Source organism: Acromyrmex echinatior, chromosome 14 (genome assembly GCF_024713525.1).
Source record: "Acromyrmex echinatior isolate Ae372 chromosome 14, ASM2471352v2, whole genome shotgun sequence".
In the NCBI taxonomy this organism is placed as follows: Eukaryota; Metazoa; Arthropoda; class Insecta; order Hymenoptera; family Formicidae; genus Acromyrmex; species Acromyrmex echinatior.
In genome coordinates, this window is record NC_141865.1 from 2215032 (window position 1) to 2233340 (window position 18309).

At 31.3% G+C, this 18309-nt stretch overlaps 1 protein-coding gene and 1 long non-coding RNA gene across 6 annotated transcripts in view; one reads left to right on the forward strand and one right to left on the reverse strand.

Annotated features, from left to right (window-relative positions):
* rho-5 (rhomboid-5) overlaps nucleotides 1-18309 on the reverse strand; it is a 188759-nt gene that overhangs the window by 44114 nt on the left and 126336 nt on the right. For all 5 annotated transcript variants that reach the window (XM_087413348.1, XM_087413347.1, XM_087413349.1 and 2 more), the window contains 2 exons: nucleotides 3929-4258; nucleotides 994-1180 (listed from right to left, as the gene is read on the reverse strand). In XM_087413348.1, the coding sequence (XP_087269474.1) occupies nucleotides 994-1180; nucleotides 3929-4258 (517 nt within the window). The remainder of the gene's footprint in view (nucleotides 1-993; nucleotides 1181-3928; nucleotides 4259-18309) is intronic.
* Nucleotides 4202-14616, forward strand: LOC105147075 (uncharacterized). The gene is made up of 2 exons (XR_015547398.1): nucleotides 4202-12459; nucleotides 12515-14616. It is a non-coding gene; the product is annotated as an uncharacterized LOC105147075 (long non-coding RNA).

The following is an 18309-nucleotide window of genomic DNA, read 5'->3' on the forward strand; positions in this document are numbered from 1 at the left end:
GTATGGCAAAAATAAGACACTATTTTTTAAACTTATTTTGTTAATAACTTTTAACGAATAATGAGCGAATATCTGTTGTAGATCACTCATATCAGAGTCATTTTGATAATACATGTCAAAGTCAAGGTCGAGACGGGCTTCGTTCACTGACATATTTATCTCCTTGTTAAATCATTAAAGCGAATTTACGAAATAATTGTTTAACTATTATCGTTTCTTCTAATCTACAACTAATAAGCTATAATAGCTTCAAATTATTTTTAATTACTTACTAATATTTATTAATGATACACAATATTAGTAACTTAATTTTATTTATTAAGTTATATTTTAATAATTTAATAATTAAATAATTAAATAATTAAAATTATGTTATATATATATATATATATATATATATATATATATTAAAATTAGATTATTAAAATTAGATATATATATATATAACATTTTCAAAAAAACAATTCAGAAATCATTAAGAAAATTAATGTTTAAAATTGACTAGCTATTTGATTGCAAGGAGCATGTCACAAATATATCTAGAACCAATATGATTTTTCTTAATGAATGTTTCTTGTTTAACATTTAATTGATAACAACAAAGATGGTACTCATAAACGTTGCGAACGTTAAATGGAACGCGGCCAGAGTGAATGCGTCTCATCTAACCTATTCACTTCAATTAATCAAATGAAATGACCTACTCCCCCCATAAAAAGTAACTCCCCCCATAACAGTAAACCGATTAACTCTAAACGAAAATTCACTTTGGAAACAATGATTTTGATATTTACTTTTGTTTAAAGTGAAATTTTTACTGCTAAAAGTTCAGAGGATACATCTTTATCAGACTAATTTACTTAAACGTTTTCAAATTCTATCAACATGATTTAACCTGCTCATGCAGTCAAACTCCCGGTTATTATCGATTACTATCGCTCATACTATTATAATCGCGACAGAATGTATATTCTCATGGTACAATGCACTTACTTCCGGCGTCTCGGTAGTGTCCGGTACGTCCCGAGTGATGTCCGGATCCGGCGGCCTGTGTTCCGGTACGAGTGCACCGTACTTCCTCGACGCCATACGTCGTCGTCGATCCAGCCATCTCTGCTTCTCCGAGGCTTCCGATTCCTCATCAACCCCGAAGAACTGCGCTGTTTCGCGTCTAATATAGCTGCAAAATTTGAGAAGATATTGGTACCAATCAAATTCACATGTTATTTTAAATGCCGATTATATTAAATTACGGATTATATTGACAGCTACGTTGCTCATATATAAATAACACTCGATTTTATAAAAAAAAAAGAGCCAAATACGTTTTCTTTTTTAATTTATTTATTTGTCATAAAACATCATTTTAAATTAAAATGTTATTGTTATAAAATTAGTTGTTTTACTTATTTAAATGATGGAGCGCTCTCGAAAATAAATATCACTCGTATACGTCTAAATGACGCATATGATATAATAATCATGGTTAAAGCAACCTTTATTTATTTATTATAGATATTAATATATTCATAAAATATATGTAATTACTCGTACAATAAATCAGAATCAAAATAATTTGGAATATATAATTTTTATATAACAATATATATAATATTTTTTATTTCTACTGTTTGAAATAAAATAATACCTAATGTTTCTATTAAAAAAAAAAATCTGATTAGAAAACTTTAATTATGTTATTAATTTGAAAACTATTATAGTTTCGACATTTTAATATTAAGACTTCTCGAAATAATTTCAGGAATCTATTATTAACAAATGATAAGCAAGATCAGTTACCCTGTAGGAATCCTAAGTTAAGACATATTATTTTGCATAATTAGTATTTAAATATTATAAATAGTATTTAATATGCGGCAAAAATTAACTTTTTTCAATCATGAAAATAATTAGACGTATAGGAGTCAGGCGCGATATCGATGCACAAAAAAAAATAATAATATAGTTAATTAAATAATATTTAATCTAAATATAAAAATAAATAAATTACAATGATAATATGATTCGGCTCCAGAGAGCTTTAAGTCCCCTTCAGATCATATAATAAATAAACGCGGTAAAAATATAGTCAAAGTATAGATATGCTATTTTTGTACATGATCAATGTATCATTTGCAAGAGGTTGGCTGACCGAGTAAAAAAGACCTCAAAAATGAATCAAAATGTTAAAACAATATAAGTGAGTAGTAAGAGTATTAATAAAAATAAATTAACTCCAACATACAATCATGTAACATACGTAACTTTTTTTACAAAAAGATTGGAGATTGGAATAACCTAAAATATGATTTTTCCATCCACTATTTTGCAAATATTGATTTTTTTGCGCATTGATATTGGCGTATCGATATTGACATATCGATACTTTCATATCCGGTATATTTTAAGCCTTAAAATATATCGGGTATGAAAGTAAAAAAATACCTTAAAATTTAAGGTATCGAAACTTTGATCTACAATCGAATATCGATATAAAATATCGATGCAATCGAAAATATCAAGCATCCCTACTGATGGAAACTACAATAGAAAGTCATGCGCCTTTAATTAGGAGGGGGAATAAGGTGGACTCATTGTGGAAGGGATAACATGCCAAGGAATGCATGATTTTCCACGCGAAGCAAGATTCACCCATGATGAAAAGATAACGTGCATGGTGTATGCAGTTAAACGGTTTTAAAGTAAGAACGGACTATGAATATCGTCCCATGTTTCGCGTTTCACAGTTGGTAACCCTTGAATCTTATGAACAGTCCATAAACAAAAAAGGCGGAGATAAAAAGAGACACTGTCCAACTGCATACACCATGTTATCTTTCCATCATGAATGGATCTTCGCGTAGAAAATTGTGCATCCCTTGACAGGAGGGAGATGGGACGGACATCGCTTCGCGTGGAAAGTCGTGCACTCCTAGGCAAAGGCGAGATGAAGAGGTTCTTGCTTCGCGTGGAAAATAAATGTAATTGCGAATAAAAATTCAATTATTTGAAATGTCATATCTCAGAAACTAGAAAAAATCTGCCATGTGATTCAAACTCTGCATGACTCAGCATTATATCGATTTTAATTATACATATAAAAAAAAGTCAAAGTCATTAGTGAGGTTTAACCTTTTCGCAATAATTATCTAAGATATACTTTACACCAGGCTTGTCAAATAATTGCTCGCGAGTCAGCCACGCCGCCGAGGGCGCCGAGTGCTTCCCTCTCCAACTCGATCTACCGGCCGATTTCAGGGTCGAGTTGGAGGGAGAAGCGTTTGGCGTCGCAGCTGACTCGCGAGCCTACTTCTTCTTCTTCTTTTTATTGGCTCCGCAACTAGACAGGTTGGAACTGAGCCATTGAGTATCCGCGGCACTTATGTAACAAAAAACAATATGAAGAATACGAAAGTCTAAAATAGTAATACAAAATAGTAAACTCAGTTGCGCGTTTGAAGTCGGTCTTACTTTCCAAAAATGATGACGCAATAACACATCCGATCATGTCGGTAGACGATGATGCAATTGTCGCGAGCCTAGAGTGAGTATAATGAGAGTAGTGCCAATGCATATGCCTAATGCTGATTGGCTCCGCCATTAAGTGTCCTTACAGTTAGAAAGAAGACAACGTTAAAAAAAGTAGAGATTAAGACGAGAAATTGCGATATAGAAACCCCCCAGATGTAGGACATCAAATGGTGACTTCCAGCTAATTGGCGTTACTCTCTTTATACCCACTCTAGCGAGTCACTATTTGACAAGCCTGCTTTACACTGTGTGAATCACTCTCTGTTGTCGCAATTTTTATATTTCAATATACAATTTTTTCAAAAAGTGATTAATTAAAAAATATATATTTAAATAGATAAACTAAAAAATTCTGAAAAATAATTTTGTCACGATTGCGCTATCAACTTATACTCACTTTCGGATGGCCTCGGTGCGGCTTTGATTCCTTTTTAGCCTTGGCCGTTGCGCTGTCGAGGCACTCGCCGAAGAACTGCTAATCTGGACGATCGGCCGCGGTGCGTTTGGCGCGGAAACGCTCCTGGCGATGCCAGAACTTACAGCGGCGACGCCGGAAGGGGCCAGCGGCACGGTCGCCGACGCCGTCGTCACTGGCGTCGCCGTCGTCACAGCTGACGACGTCGTGACGCTCACCGGATACATTCCGATACTCTGTACTGTGTCTCCTTCGCCGGTCGTCGACGATATCGTCGAGGTGCCAGTCGTGCCGGAACTCGGTGATGGTTGCCTAAACCGAGGAGAGAAGTGTTATTCCTGTGTTAGGATTTATAAAAGAAATTACTGTAAAGGAAGAGATTATTCCTATCAAATAACAGTAAATATTGACAGAATAAAAGAATTTTGAGAAAAAAGATCACTTGATATGTGTGGGGGAGATTGGGGCCAGTTACAATGGAGATAAGTTGTAACAATGCATATATCTTTTAAATGGTAAGAGATAATCATATGAAGAACAAAAATAGTAGATATCGAGACCAATATTTATCTCATGCCATCAATCGCGTATGCGCCGTATATAAAAGAGATTATATGTACTGAGTTCAGATAAGCCACGTAAGTGTAAATTTACGATTTTATACTTTTTTTGCTTTAAACTTTTAAATAAAATGCTTTTGATCATATTTTCATTTTATGGTAATTATTTAGAATATCCCCTCCCTTTTCCTAAAATCTTAGTAAAAATATACTCATTCGACATGTTTTCACCGAAAACGAAAGAATCTGGCAAAAAAAATTTGTGTAATTAAAGCAGAACGTACACATAACACTACAATATATTGACTACCGGATTGATAGATATTTTAACCTTTAAAGTCTCCACTTCAACGCTTAATAACACGATTCACGAGGCCGACCGCCACATTTTTCTATCAGATTTTTTCGTTTTGAGTGAAAACGCGTCAAATGAATATATTTTTATTAAGATTTTATGTGGGAGAGAGGGGCATTTTAAATAATTATCTATTTTATTAAGTCTAAAATATGTTTTCTTAAGTTAAGTTATGTGCTTTTTTTTGATATTTTTAAGTAGTTTCAAATGTTATATTCATATAAATTTCGAAAACATTAATTTGGGGTTAGAAGCATGATGAAAGAATTATGTGTACAGTTCGGTCGAACCACTAGTGCTGCCAGATGGTTGAAAAATTGGATGATACATGGTACGCCAAAAAAGCAATAGATTTGAAACTCAAAACGGTAGAGTATTTTTTTTCAAGAAATTTCGTAAAACTGTTAGAAAATAGAAAAAAATATTGTAATTGTAATACATACCGAAAACAACTCAGTAGCAAATAAAGTAGAAATTATAATAAAAAGAATGTACTCATATTTTTTTCTTTAATCTTTATTTAGTCTCATTGAAAATGAGAATTACAAATTTTATAAAAAGTAATCGAAAAAATATTCTAATCTGTATAAAATAAATAATTCAAATATTTATTATAAAAATAATACAACATTCAATAATTTCAATAACAGAAATTATAATTTATAATTAAAATATATTTTTTTGTTTTCCAGGAAACATAAAAAAATAACATAACATTAATTAACAATTTTTCACTTAACAATGCAACTGCAATGTAATATGCTTTATGCATAACAGTAACATTATTTAGTGAAAAATTATAATGCTATATTACTGCTATATTACTGCTATATTAATGCTATATTAATGCTATTATATGTTACTATTATTTTGTTTTTCTTTAATCTTTGCCATGTAAAATACCTGCGCAACAACATCCCCAGTTAGTAAAATTATCGTTAAAAAGTTACAGATTACAGAATAGGCCTATTGGACCAATGACATACGAGTAGCGTATACTAACGATGATACTAACGTTCAATCAATAGGATGCGCGAGATGCGCAAACAATGGCGGATAGAAAATATCAATTTTTGAGTAAAATGTATTATAACATAGAATATTATATACAAGCAAAAGTAAAGACGGTAGATAACCTGAAACAGTGGGCAGTAAGTTTGTGAGCCAAAACGGTAAATTTACTGCTAAAACGGTAAGGTTGGCAGCACTGCAAGTCACGCTTTTTGCTTCGCGTTGTCTATAATGAGAACGGACTACCAACTGTGAAATGCGAAACATGGGGCGGTATTTATAGTCCGTTCTTATTTTAAAACAATCTTAAATAATGTCTTAAGATGTTAATACAGTCCTCAGATTAACTTATAACATCTTAAGATTGTATTTAAGAGACAGTCTTACATGTAAGACTCGACTATGAATACCGATATGTTTCACGTCATGAGTTGGTACTTTCCTTGTTTAACATACTTTGTATGCCTTCCAACAAGCGACACAAATGACACGGTGTGACACAATGAATCATTACATCCTTGTTGTTTGCCAAACAAGATGACATGATCACTGTGTCGTACTGTATCGTTTGTTGGAAGGTACACTTTGTTTCTCTTTCTATAGAAAGAGAAGCTAAGATGCATCAAAATGTATTAAACAAAGAAAAATAGTCTTTCCCCACTATGAACAGTTCATAGACGGAGAGGTCAAATATTTAGACAGAAACACTGTCCAACTGCACACATCATGTCATCCCTTCCACTATGGTTAGAAGTACCATATTGCTAGAGTACATAGTAACACCATAACAATTAATTTTAGGATAAATATTAAGAGTCCACTCACCTCAAATTTTGATAAAAATGCACTGAATCTATGCGTTTTCGCGTAAAAAATTTAACAAGAAAAAAGTGTCGCTCTGTTTCATGAATCGAAATATTTTAAGTTAGGTCCTTAAAGTTGATGACTATTCAGGTTAGGAAATCTGTCACAGCCACGAAATGTATACTGCGATGCGATCACATTTTTCATTAGAGACTCTCTAATCAAGTCTGAACACCTTTTCGCCGGTTTGTAATTGGTCCGACATTTTTCATCCATTCCATTTAAATGCATAATGAAAATACATTATATTTTTACTTTAAATGCATGGCCATGGACTTGCTGTCGTAATATTTGATTAGACTACTACTAAACTTTTACATTTTTTAAATTTAAATCGTCAGCTAGTCGCCTGAAAGTGCCAGAATGTTCATCAAAAATTATGAAGTTTATGGAGCGTCTCTACTGAGCTGTAACAGTATAAGTACATACAGACATATGGAAAATGACCATCGGCATCTTTGATGTAGTGACCCTGAGTCACATGACTCGCCGCCATGTTGTGAGTTGAAGAGGCGCTTATAAATTTGAGTTTTTAAAGCTACAGAATGATTTTTCTAAAAAAAAAAAAAAAAAAAAGACTTCGATCGTGTCATGACAATTTTTTATAGCGAATACATTTTTAAATCAGAGAATTATATAATAATATAATGTTAACGAACTTTGTATAAAAATAATATTCACATTAATAATAATAATATTAAATAGTAATCAGTAAATTAAAAATAATAATTGATTAAATACTATATGAAAATTGTAATTGAACAATTATGTATATAATATATTCCTGGTTGGAAATTGACGCATGCGCACTAAAAATTGGGGACTACAAAAAGTTCAGTGTCCATACTGTATGTACTTATATTGTGGCTGTAACTTACAGTGCCATATTGTAGAATGGATGAAGTGATATAGCACGATTTTTATTTCCCGCACAATTTCGAAAAATGGTAGCTACTTCAGGTGATCAGATTCTGATTAGAGATCTCTAATTCGGCACATATGCACTGACTCTGCACTAGTGACATGGTATCAGTGCAACACAGTCTCGGAATGAATGCACTCGATCACAGCGCAGCACTAACTTAGAGCAACATTGAACTGAAGTAGTACAATTGACACCAATTCGGCAGACCGCACTAGTGCGCACTGAGTGCGAATTTTTTCGATGCCACACATTCGATCAATGCTCTCTGCCTAAGTGCCAAGAAATCTTCGCATTCGGTTGCACTGTTACCGTGCGAGTTTCATGTTGTATTCGGCGAATAAAAATTGCATCAGTGTAGTACTAAATTTGTATTCGGTTAAACAAAATGCACTGAACGAGAGCAAGCTTTATTGCACTGAAATTTTTGACAGTACTGTTTGATGGCACTAAATTTAAAGGTATGATCGTCAAAACAGATCACGTGACAAAAATTGATGAATATTGAGCATTGATTTCGATCATGCGACTTATTTTGACGCTAAAAAAAGAGCATCGACACGAAAAGGCATTTTAAGGAGATTCCCGCGGTACTTTCCTAATCAAATGACAGTTTGAATTGCCATATTAACTTTTATTAGGTTTTATCCAATAGACAGGAGTCAATAATTAAAGACAGTATGAATTTTTTTAACGGTTAAAATAATATAAAATACGTTGTCAATAATTCGCTAATGTCATTGGGTACACATATTATTGTTAAGTTTATATATTAAATATTTTAAATTAACAAAATAAGAGTTATAAGAGACTTATTTGATGATTGAGGTTTGATTAGTATGCTTAAGATTATGTATCATTGAAATTATATACGTCTTTCAAAATAGTGCATACGGCAAATAACGGAGGTAATATAACGCCGCAATTATACAATAAATCTACTTTTGGTTTCATTCAGTACATTTTATTTAATCAAATATAAATTTAGCACTACACTGGTGCAATTTTTATTCACCGAATACACCATGAAACTCATGGTAACAGTGCAATTCTAACGGAATGCGAAGATTTTTTTGGCATTGTGGCAGAGGATATTGATCGAATGTGTGGCATTGAAAAAGTTCGCACTCAGTGCGCACTAGTGCGGTCTGCCAAATTCACTATAATTTTCATGCCTTATGGCCACGTACGCATGCATTGTTGGTATTTCTTATTGTGATAGATATTATTCACTGTTCTACAAACATAAATTCACTGCTTTAATAACAAATTTACTGCTTTAAAAACAAAAATAATAGATAATAATAAGAAGATAATTTCTCTTTTAGAGCAGATAATTTATTTTTAAAACATTGAATTTGTGTTTTAAAACAGATAACTTGTTTTTAGAACATGTTACAACTTTTTTTAGGTCTGTTTTATTTTGCTCCAATCGGGGCAAGATGTATTAATTTGGATTTTGATATTTTACTCATAAACATCCTAAAATTATCTTTTCGCAAATAGTAGCATAAATCTAAATAATTGTTGCGTCATGTGTATTAAAAGAAATAAATATATATGTTATAAATAGAGAAATATATGTATTTTTCTAAAAATTGGTATATACAACTGTCTTCAGTCTCCTCTATAAGAGATAATTTTATTACCATTTCGCTATCAAAAAAATATGTACATACAATCCAATCGATTGTTGACTTCGATTAATTTTAAAATTGAAGAAGAAGTATGGATTAAGAAACAAACATGTTTAAACGTCGCAAGTTATTTAATAAATAGATGTGTTAGGTTAGATAATGTCCAAAAAACTTGAATAATATGATATAAATGATTTCACAAATTTCAGATTTGGTGGACTTCGCTTCGCGTAAAAAGTTGTAAAATATATTTTTAAAGCAAAAAATTTTTGTTTTATGTAGTAGAAAAGAGATATCAAATTTTTTTGTTAATTTTTTAATGAATAATGAGCGATATCTAAAATCCTAGTTTACATCCAACGATCTGACTTGTACCTTGACCTTTATCCTAATTTAAAGGAGGAACGGAGTTCAGACCTATAAGTATTATGGCCCATATCCAGAACGCACTTTTATCGAAAAGCGCTATTTTATCTCTGAAATTCTATAATATTCGTGATGTAAAGTGTAATATGTTAGCGGGTTAACATCATTGTAAACACGTTTTGAATACGGACCATAATATTTTTAGGCCTAATATAGGTTACATTTAGTTAACTCTATATACCAAGTAGCGCATAGTTCCTTCATTTTGGACCTACTAACCATACCCTATACTAATAATACAATATAATACTAAGCGCTTATTGCACTACAGACAACTAAATCAAAATGGCAGTCAAAATAACCAATAGGAAGGCTGTCGGCATTTCGGCTCAGATAAAAGGAATACGCTATTTTGGTATCTAGAGCTTTACTTTTATACTCGTATTCATAGTCAGGCCTTATATTTAAGGTTTCCTTAAATTTATCTTTAGATACTCTACAAATTATTTCATTGGCTGCTGAGCATCTAAAGATAAATTTAAGGAAGCCTTAAGTACAAGATCTGACTATGAATACGGGCATTAGTCTCACGTGAGTGCCATCTACCAGTATTTCTTTATACTTTATGCCTTTATGTCTGCCTGTGTTAAAGCTGATTAGGTCGTGCGGTTTAAGGGATCAAGAATCTTAAAAAAAATTCATCATCTAATTAACGAGGTTATAATTATTTATATCGTTGTATTTAAGTTATATTTAGAATGTAAATAGCGACATCTTTCATTCATTTCTTATATTTATTAAATATTGTGTTTCACTCAAACGCATTCATCTATTCTTATCTAACGTATTGCAACTCTATCTCTTGCAAGATTGAACATCTACTGTTAAACACAGTTATTGCTTTGTTTATTATTCTTGTCGTCGCTTAGCATTCATATACACGTAATTTGCAAATCGATATAAATCTTTCTTTTTAAGCTTTTAATTTTAGTTTCATAAACTCAGTATTGGTTGCGTGTACGTAATGCCGAGTGCTGAACTGTCATTTTGTCCATAGGAGCTATAAAACTTTTGTATTAAAGAAATATATATTTCAGGTAACAGCTCTACGAGTTGAAAAAAATGTAAATTTTTAACTTTTTTTTCGATTTTAGTATAAAGTCCACTCTTTCAATTTTGCGTCTACTTTAATTTGGTAAAAGGATTTTTTATTCCGTTCAGTAAATTCATTATATCGATCTGCAATGTTCTTACAATTTGATCCCTTTAAATCATTTTTTATTATATTTTCGATAAAACTTTCCCTTTATATAGCTAGCCACAAATGACCTGCAATTGACTTTGACTGTTAATCTTGATCAAGGTTAACGTCATTCATCTTTTCTGTCACTCGTTATTTATTAAAAAGTTATAAACAAAATAATTTTTATGAATACTATGCAATTTTCTAATACAAGGTACATATTTCAACAATATTTCCTCTAATCTGGGGGAAATAGAGTGGATCTCACTTGTTGGAATTTAGTCATATTTCCAACATGTGACACTCAATGTCTCGAAAATTGTCTATTTTTTAATCTCGTGATCATAAGGACTTTTGATCAGACCATCATGACATAGTAAAATTTCCACCAATTCCGGGGTTCATTAAGGTCCGTAAGATTTGTGCGGAGTCTTTTATTTAAAGCTTGCCTATAATTCTATAAAAATTCACAACCTATTCAGAGTTCTGACTTTATTTTTAATAATTTCGAAGTTTCTAATAATTTAAATCAATAATTCCACACTACTAAAGAAGCTTAAACTTTAAAAGAGCAAAGTTCTCTTGCGGTAAAAATTATTTCTTTCCAAATTCTATCGGCTTCAAATTTAAGAAAGTTGTGTTTACCTTTAAAATTTGTTTAGAGGAAATTCAATTTTAAATATCAGCAAAAAATATCAGAAACCATCCTTTTCTTATTGTTTACTAACAGAAATCATGTGAGCCATTCTTATATGATTCTACTTATTATTTATAAAAACAAAAATATAAAATAAAGAAAGGGAGAACAAATTTAATATGAAAGTTGAAAAAAGTCTATATATAAGAGTCAACACAGTTATTAATAAAATATATTTATACACATTAATTAAAAATGAAAAATGCATACATTACGCGGATTTTGTTTATATGATCAAATATGTTTTCTTGCGCACTAATAATTGCATTGACTCTTAATGGTTTTTGTCATTTTCTGTATTATATTTATAAAATACATACAAAAAAAATATGTTTATTACTACTGATTTTTTTATGATAAAAGCTTGTAATATTGTTTTGTAAATCTTCACAAATTTATCAAGTTATTTATTGTACAAAATACAATATGAATGTTTATTACTGTAAATGCTTTATTAAAAACACGAAGAATGGTCTATTTCTGACATTATTTAGGTATAGCTTCTTTACTTCTACAGAAGAATTTCTTATTTATTCATCAGAATTTCTGATTTTCTAAGAATCTCTAATTTATTCGCCAGTGCTTATTAATTACATTACAAGCAATAAATCACACATTATTGTAGTAATAATAAATTAGATTTCTATTTATGCGTGGTAAGCGAAAAAATATCTTGGAAATATACGCACACGGTATAAGACGTGGTTTGAACGAAGGATGATTTATACTTATGCAAATAAAAAGGAAAATGCACCTTGAATTTCCGTAATGCCATATTTTTCTCGCAGCGGCAGCTGCATCCTTTGCAACTCCGCATTCATTTAGGCGAAATACAGAGTCTCAAGTAAGAAGGAAGAGGTGAGTCAATATTGCGCATATCAAGATTAATTAATGACGAGCCATTTCTTTTTAGATGCGCTACCCCTTTACAGCGGACACAATATGCCAAGTTAGTAATTTTCTCGGAAAATTTGTAAATTTTTTACTCGACTACGGCAACTACTCAAAATGGATTTTATGGAAACGATTAAAATATTAATCAGCCACAGTGAGGGGTAAATATTTGAAATAATAAATGGGTGTTAATTTCCTCAACAAAGAGAGGATAAGATGACGATTAATATTCAGATCTTTGCTCAAGCGAGAACACGAAGGCAAAAAGAAAAAAGATACACCTAAGACAAATTTACAGACTGAATGCTACGCTATGCCGCAAGAATGTCCCATGAATACATGAGGAGAAATAGAATTGAGGAGTTAGCAGAGCTTGCAGCTTTCGTGCAACATGAATACGCATAAGAAGAAGTAATATTTCTCGATGCTTATGCTTAGAATATGTTCAAAAAAATTTAAGGTTTAACTATTAAAAGTTTATCATCAATATTTGACTTTTTGACACATCTTATTGTGAATAAATAAAATGTGTCAATTAAAAAATTCAATTTTTTATACGAATGTTGAATCAACATTTCAGAAACGTTGAAAACATTCAATGTCCATTGCATCTATATCTTGCAGATATTGCAATTTGATATTCAAAAACATTTCAAGACTTATATTCAATTTTTAATTTCCAAAAATATCACAAATCTCTGAAATAACTTTCGCGAAACTAAACAAAATATTTTCAACATATATTTCTTTTCATTTTGAAGTTGCTTTCAAGAACTTATTTAATTAGAGCACGGATGAAAAATCTTATAATGTTATGTTTTTTATTCTATATTGTATAATGGGTTTTTATTTATGAGATATATAACTCTACCACGTCCATCTAATGGGGATGCCGCATTCTGTTCTTGAATGAGCTGGAGTTCTAGATTATAAGAGTAGCGCAATTCTTTTATTTGAACTAAATGCTGAATTTTCCTATTGGCTATTTCTATGTTGTTCTAGAAATTTTCCGACCAACGCGAAGGAAGTTTTCATCGTAGAAATATTCTAATCGGAAGAGCCGTGGCCGTGAGGCAACGCGATGCTTTGGTTAGCACTTAAGATTGGCGTTTAAGTTTTAACATAAATATAACGTCTCGTTTCCGTTTGTTTCACCATCGTGTGCTACCACTCTGGCCGGAAATTAAGGGTGTCGCGACGCCCGTTTCCCGTCCAATTTCATTAGCCCGTTTCGATTTGATAAGACGCGACCGCGCGGATAAATGCATAGGTCGATGATAAATTGCAAGCCAGATAAACGAACATTTACAATAAATGAGAGTAAATGCGCAGGATTTTTCAGAACAATTATAACTCTATAAAAAGCCATTTATATTTCCGTTGTGAATGCAGCTATATTTTATTAATTAATTTTATTATTAATTAACTAAATTTTGATCAAATTTTAACTATTCCTAGAACAGAATTTTATTTGAAAACTCTTATTATCATATGTATATGTATATCAATAAAATGAATGTATTATAACAAGTTTAGAATAAAAAAACAGCTAAAAATTAAATCAAAAGAATTTATGAAATATATTAAATAATATAAAATATATTAAATAGAAAATAATTAGGAGAAAGAAAAGAAAAGATTTATTAATGTTTAAATTTTCGAAAGATTTGCATTTATATATACTATGAACTACTTCTGGCTTGTTTTTAAAATAAGAAATTTCTGCCAGCAGGTTTTTTTGCAGAGCACACATATCTTATTTCAATAATAAAATAAATTTTTCTTTGATTTTCTTGTAAAATCAATACATCCCGAACTTTTTATTTGCGTATTTTGATTCTGTAAAAAAATTTGCAATCCGTAAAACCGATTTAAAGATTTTGATTGCACTATGATTTATGATAATTGACATCGTTCTAATATTCTCTTAATTAATTTGATTCAAGGAAGAAACATGACATACTGCCGTAAGTGTTCTCACCCTTCTCGCTGCGTTACATTTTTCTCCGTTGTCAACCTCGAGAAAAATTCTAAGCATACTTATTCTCTGTACTATGACTATCTCTCTTGTACAACAATGAATGCTGGCACTTTCTGAAAATGCAGATGACTGGATACATACGAGTATCGTATTTATTGCTTCTTTTTCCTTCTCCTTTACCTACTCTACTTTTCAATAACCTTCAATGTTGCTTAGTTACGCATCGTTTTTCTATAATAGTTCATGTAGGAAATTTCTATTTGGACACTCTATATCACGATAGGATTTATCAGATATCAATGCCTATGATCGAACAACAGAGAGAGAGAGAGAGAGAGAGAGAGAGAAAATGAGAAAAAAATTGGGATAATAGTGGAAAATTGAACATGAATTTAACAAAGAGAGATAACAAAAATCATCCGGATTGAAATCATGGGATGATAAAAGTCGATATTCATTTCATGTATACTATACTACTCATTTTATGTATACAGTACTAAAAAAACTACAATAAATTAAATGAACGAAATGAAATCTAAAATAAATAAGGGAAGCAGATAAAACTAAAATAAACTAGGAAAAGACTGAAACAATCATTGTACTGTGAGGATTAGAAAGAGAAATTAACAGAGTCTAGGTAAAACTAAAAGAGATTTGGAAATAACTCGAGAGAAGAAATGGATTTGAAAGATCTCATGGAATAACTGTAACGAAGAGGAAGACAACGTGTCAGACTGCGGAGAGATAGATTCAAACGATCCGATAGAGACTGTTGGATGTTAACAGATACCATGACGCGTCTAAAAATGAGTTGGAAGAAATTGCTACGAACTGAGAAGGAATCGAAAGGGAGACAGAGAAAAATTGAGCGCAAAAAGAGGACCAGGAGAGAACGGATGGAGGGAGAATGAAATAGCAGAACGAGGAGAGAGAGGAGAGAGGCTGGCCGCCTATGTCATCCACGGAGAAAAGACAGAGCTTAAAGCACGCTACCACCTATCAAGCAGTAAATGGTATAGCGATGTGCCCTGGTTGTTTTTCACGTGGGTGGATTTTACAACGCGAGATATTACTCTCCCCCTCCCACCTCTCCATACCCCCTTTTTCGCCACCACACCACCGCCAACCGCCGACCTTAGCAGGGTGTGGCCTCCATCCTGCAACTTTTACATCACTTTTTCCATCCACGTACGCCAACGAGATTGACATTCTTCAAACCTTCCTCCCCCACCTCCTGCATTCTTGTCGCCGCGCGTTAAACCGTTGCCTTTAACCTTTAACCCTTTTAATCCTAGCGTCGATTATAGTCGGCATTCATGTGAAAACTGTGGGTTCTAGCGCCGATTATATCGGCATCCACGTAACGAGATTAAATTTTTTTTCATTAATATAAATAAATATAATCATTAATATAAATGTATTATATATAAATAATGAAATATAGAGGACAATTATTTTTATTAAAATCTGCTTTTCATTACCAATGAGAAGCTTATTTTATTAGACTGCACATATATGCAATTGTCTAAAAAATGGACACTCACAGTAGACTTCGCCGTACAAGGAAAGCACACTCGCGAACATTTATACCAGAACAAAAGGATTAATTATCGTTTCTGAGCCTCCTCACTCATTACAATGATCGATATCAGGCGACTGTGATTACAAAACAACCGCATCAGTAATTTGTTTTATTCATCTCACGTACCTACCCTTCGCTTACCACACGTTACACTCACTGCTCATCATACGTCCGCTAATTAATCGTGTAATGAAAGAGGTCAATTTTTTCTGCGCGACCCGCTTTAGGTACCGTCACTTTCACACGCAGCATGTGCGTTGACGCTTGCCACACTAGCCGTTTAATCCTAACCAGTCATCCGAGCTACCATTCGCATGAATGAGAAAAGATTTTTTTACAATTATATATATGTGTGTGTGTGTATATATATATATATATATATATATATATATATGTATTTATATGTATATATTGTTCTTTTTATCTATTTATCTTCGTAAAAACAGTAATCAAAGAGCTTTAGCGAACAATATCGCGGGGGGGTGAAGGCTTATCACGAAAAAAATTCTATAAGCAAGATTAATACTCTGCATGTTATGTTCGCACTTATCACAAAATATGTTCTTTGCGTTAAAAGTGGCGTATTTTTGTCAACAAATTTTATTTTTTTGTTTGTTTGTCAATGCTACTTCATAAATAAATATCGTGAATCTAGATAGTTGCATTATCAATTTAGGCATTATATTTTTACGTATATAGTTATATTGCAGAAATTTTTTTTTCATTCATTAAATATTATTCATTAAATGCTAAACTTTCATTAGAAAACTTATTTCTTTGACACTAATCATTTTTTAATAAATTCGTATTTACAAGTATAAAGGAGAATGTTTAAAAAAGTCCAATTTTTGACTCCTCTGCGGGATCTTAATAAAAGATTATTTGTTATTTCAGACCTATATGAAAATAAAAGAAGTTTTATATTCTAAAAATATGGAGAAAGTAGATTTTTTTAAATGTTATATCATGTTTCCTTTTGTAAGTCGTAATTTTCGTATACCACGCATATAGAACTTATCATGAATCAAATATATTGCAAAAGTTTGTTATGATAATTGGTACTCAAAAATCGTTCAGCATGAATCTGTTATTAAAAATGTCAAATTATGAAAATAGGGGATCTAAAATGGCGTCCTTGATATGCAGTTTTATACATAAGATTACAATAATTGAATTTTTTTATCGAAATGTACCTGAACGTGCTTCTTAAGACACACTGACTATTAATCCATTAATTAAATCAATGACGGCGAATTTAAAATGACCGATTTAAAATGTTCGTGTGTTCGATTAAAGTTACATATTTAATATATTTCTTAAAAAAAAAAAGATAACTGTTAAAGTAGGATTGAGGAAAAATTCAAAAACGTTACGAAAAAATCGCGGATACTAGACTGCTGGTATAAGTTTAAGTCGATGAAAATGACTTTCTTCAATCGATGAAAATGACCTACTTGATCATTCTCAGTCAAATCCAAAAACAACTCGAAAAGCCAATAAATACATGATACATTACAAATGGAGAAAAGTCCAAAGATAAAAGATATACATGAACGCAAAGAAATTAAAAAAGAAAAATACCAATAAAAATTTTAAAAATTAAAGAATATTGAAGACAGACCATCACTTTAACATTGTTTCTGAATTTGACTGAGAGTGGTAATGTAAGCCATAATCATCGATAAAAGCAAATATTCAAACAAGAAAGAAAGAAAGTTTTTTAACAATTAGTTGGATCCTTTTTAACAATTAGCTGAATCTTAAGCTAGTGTTTAAATAATTCTATGTGAATTTATATAGTATCTACACATATATCATTTAAATTGCAATTAATTTTTCCAAATTTGCCAAATTAATTTTTCGAAACGCAAATTGATTGAACTACAATCATAATCACAAATTAAATTATTTAACAATTTATTGATTTGATGCTTATAGCATTTCAATATATTTGAATTAATAAAATGATTGTAGTTAACACAATTCTTTCGGACTTAAAAAGTACGTTTCAAATTATGTATCTATATTCCATTGGTCGCAAAAAAACTTATTTTTTAGTCCCAAATTAATGATGTCAACTACCTTTGTCTTCTTAATTTAAATATATCAAATTATTTAAAGTAATAAATAATTTCTATGTTCATTATCTATGTATCATATTCATCTCGAGATTCATCTATATTATCAATTTCTATATTTTTCACTATTTGTTTTAAATAAGTAAATTTTATTTTTCATTTCTAAGTAAATA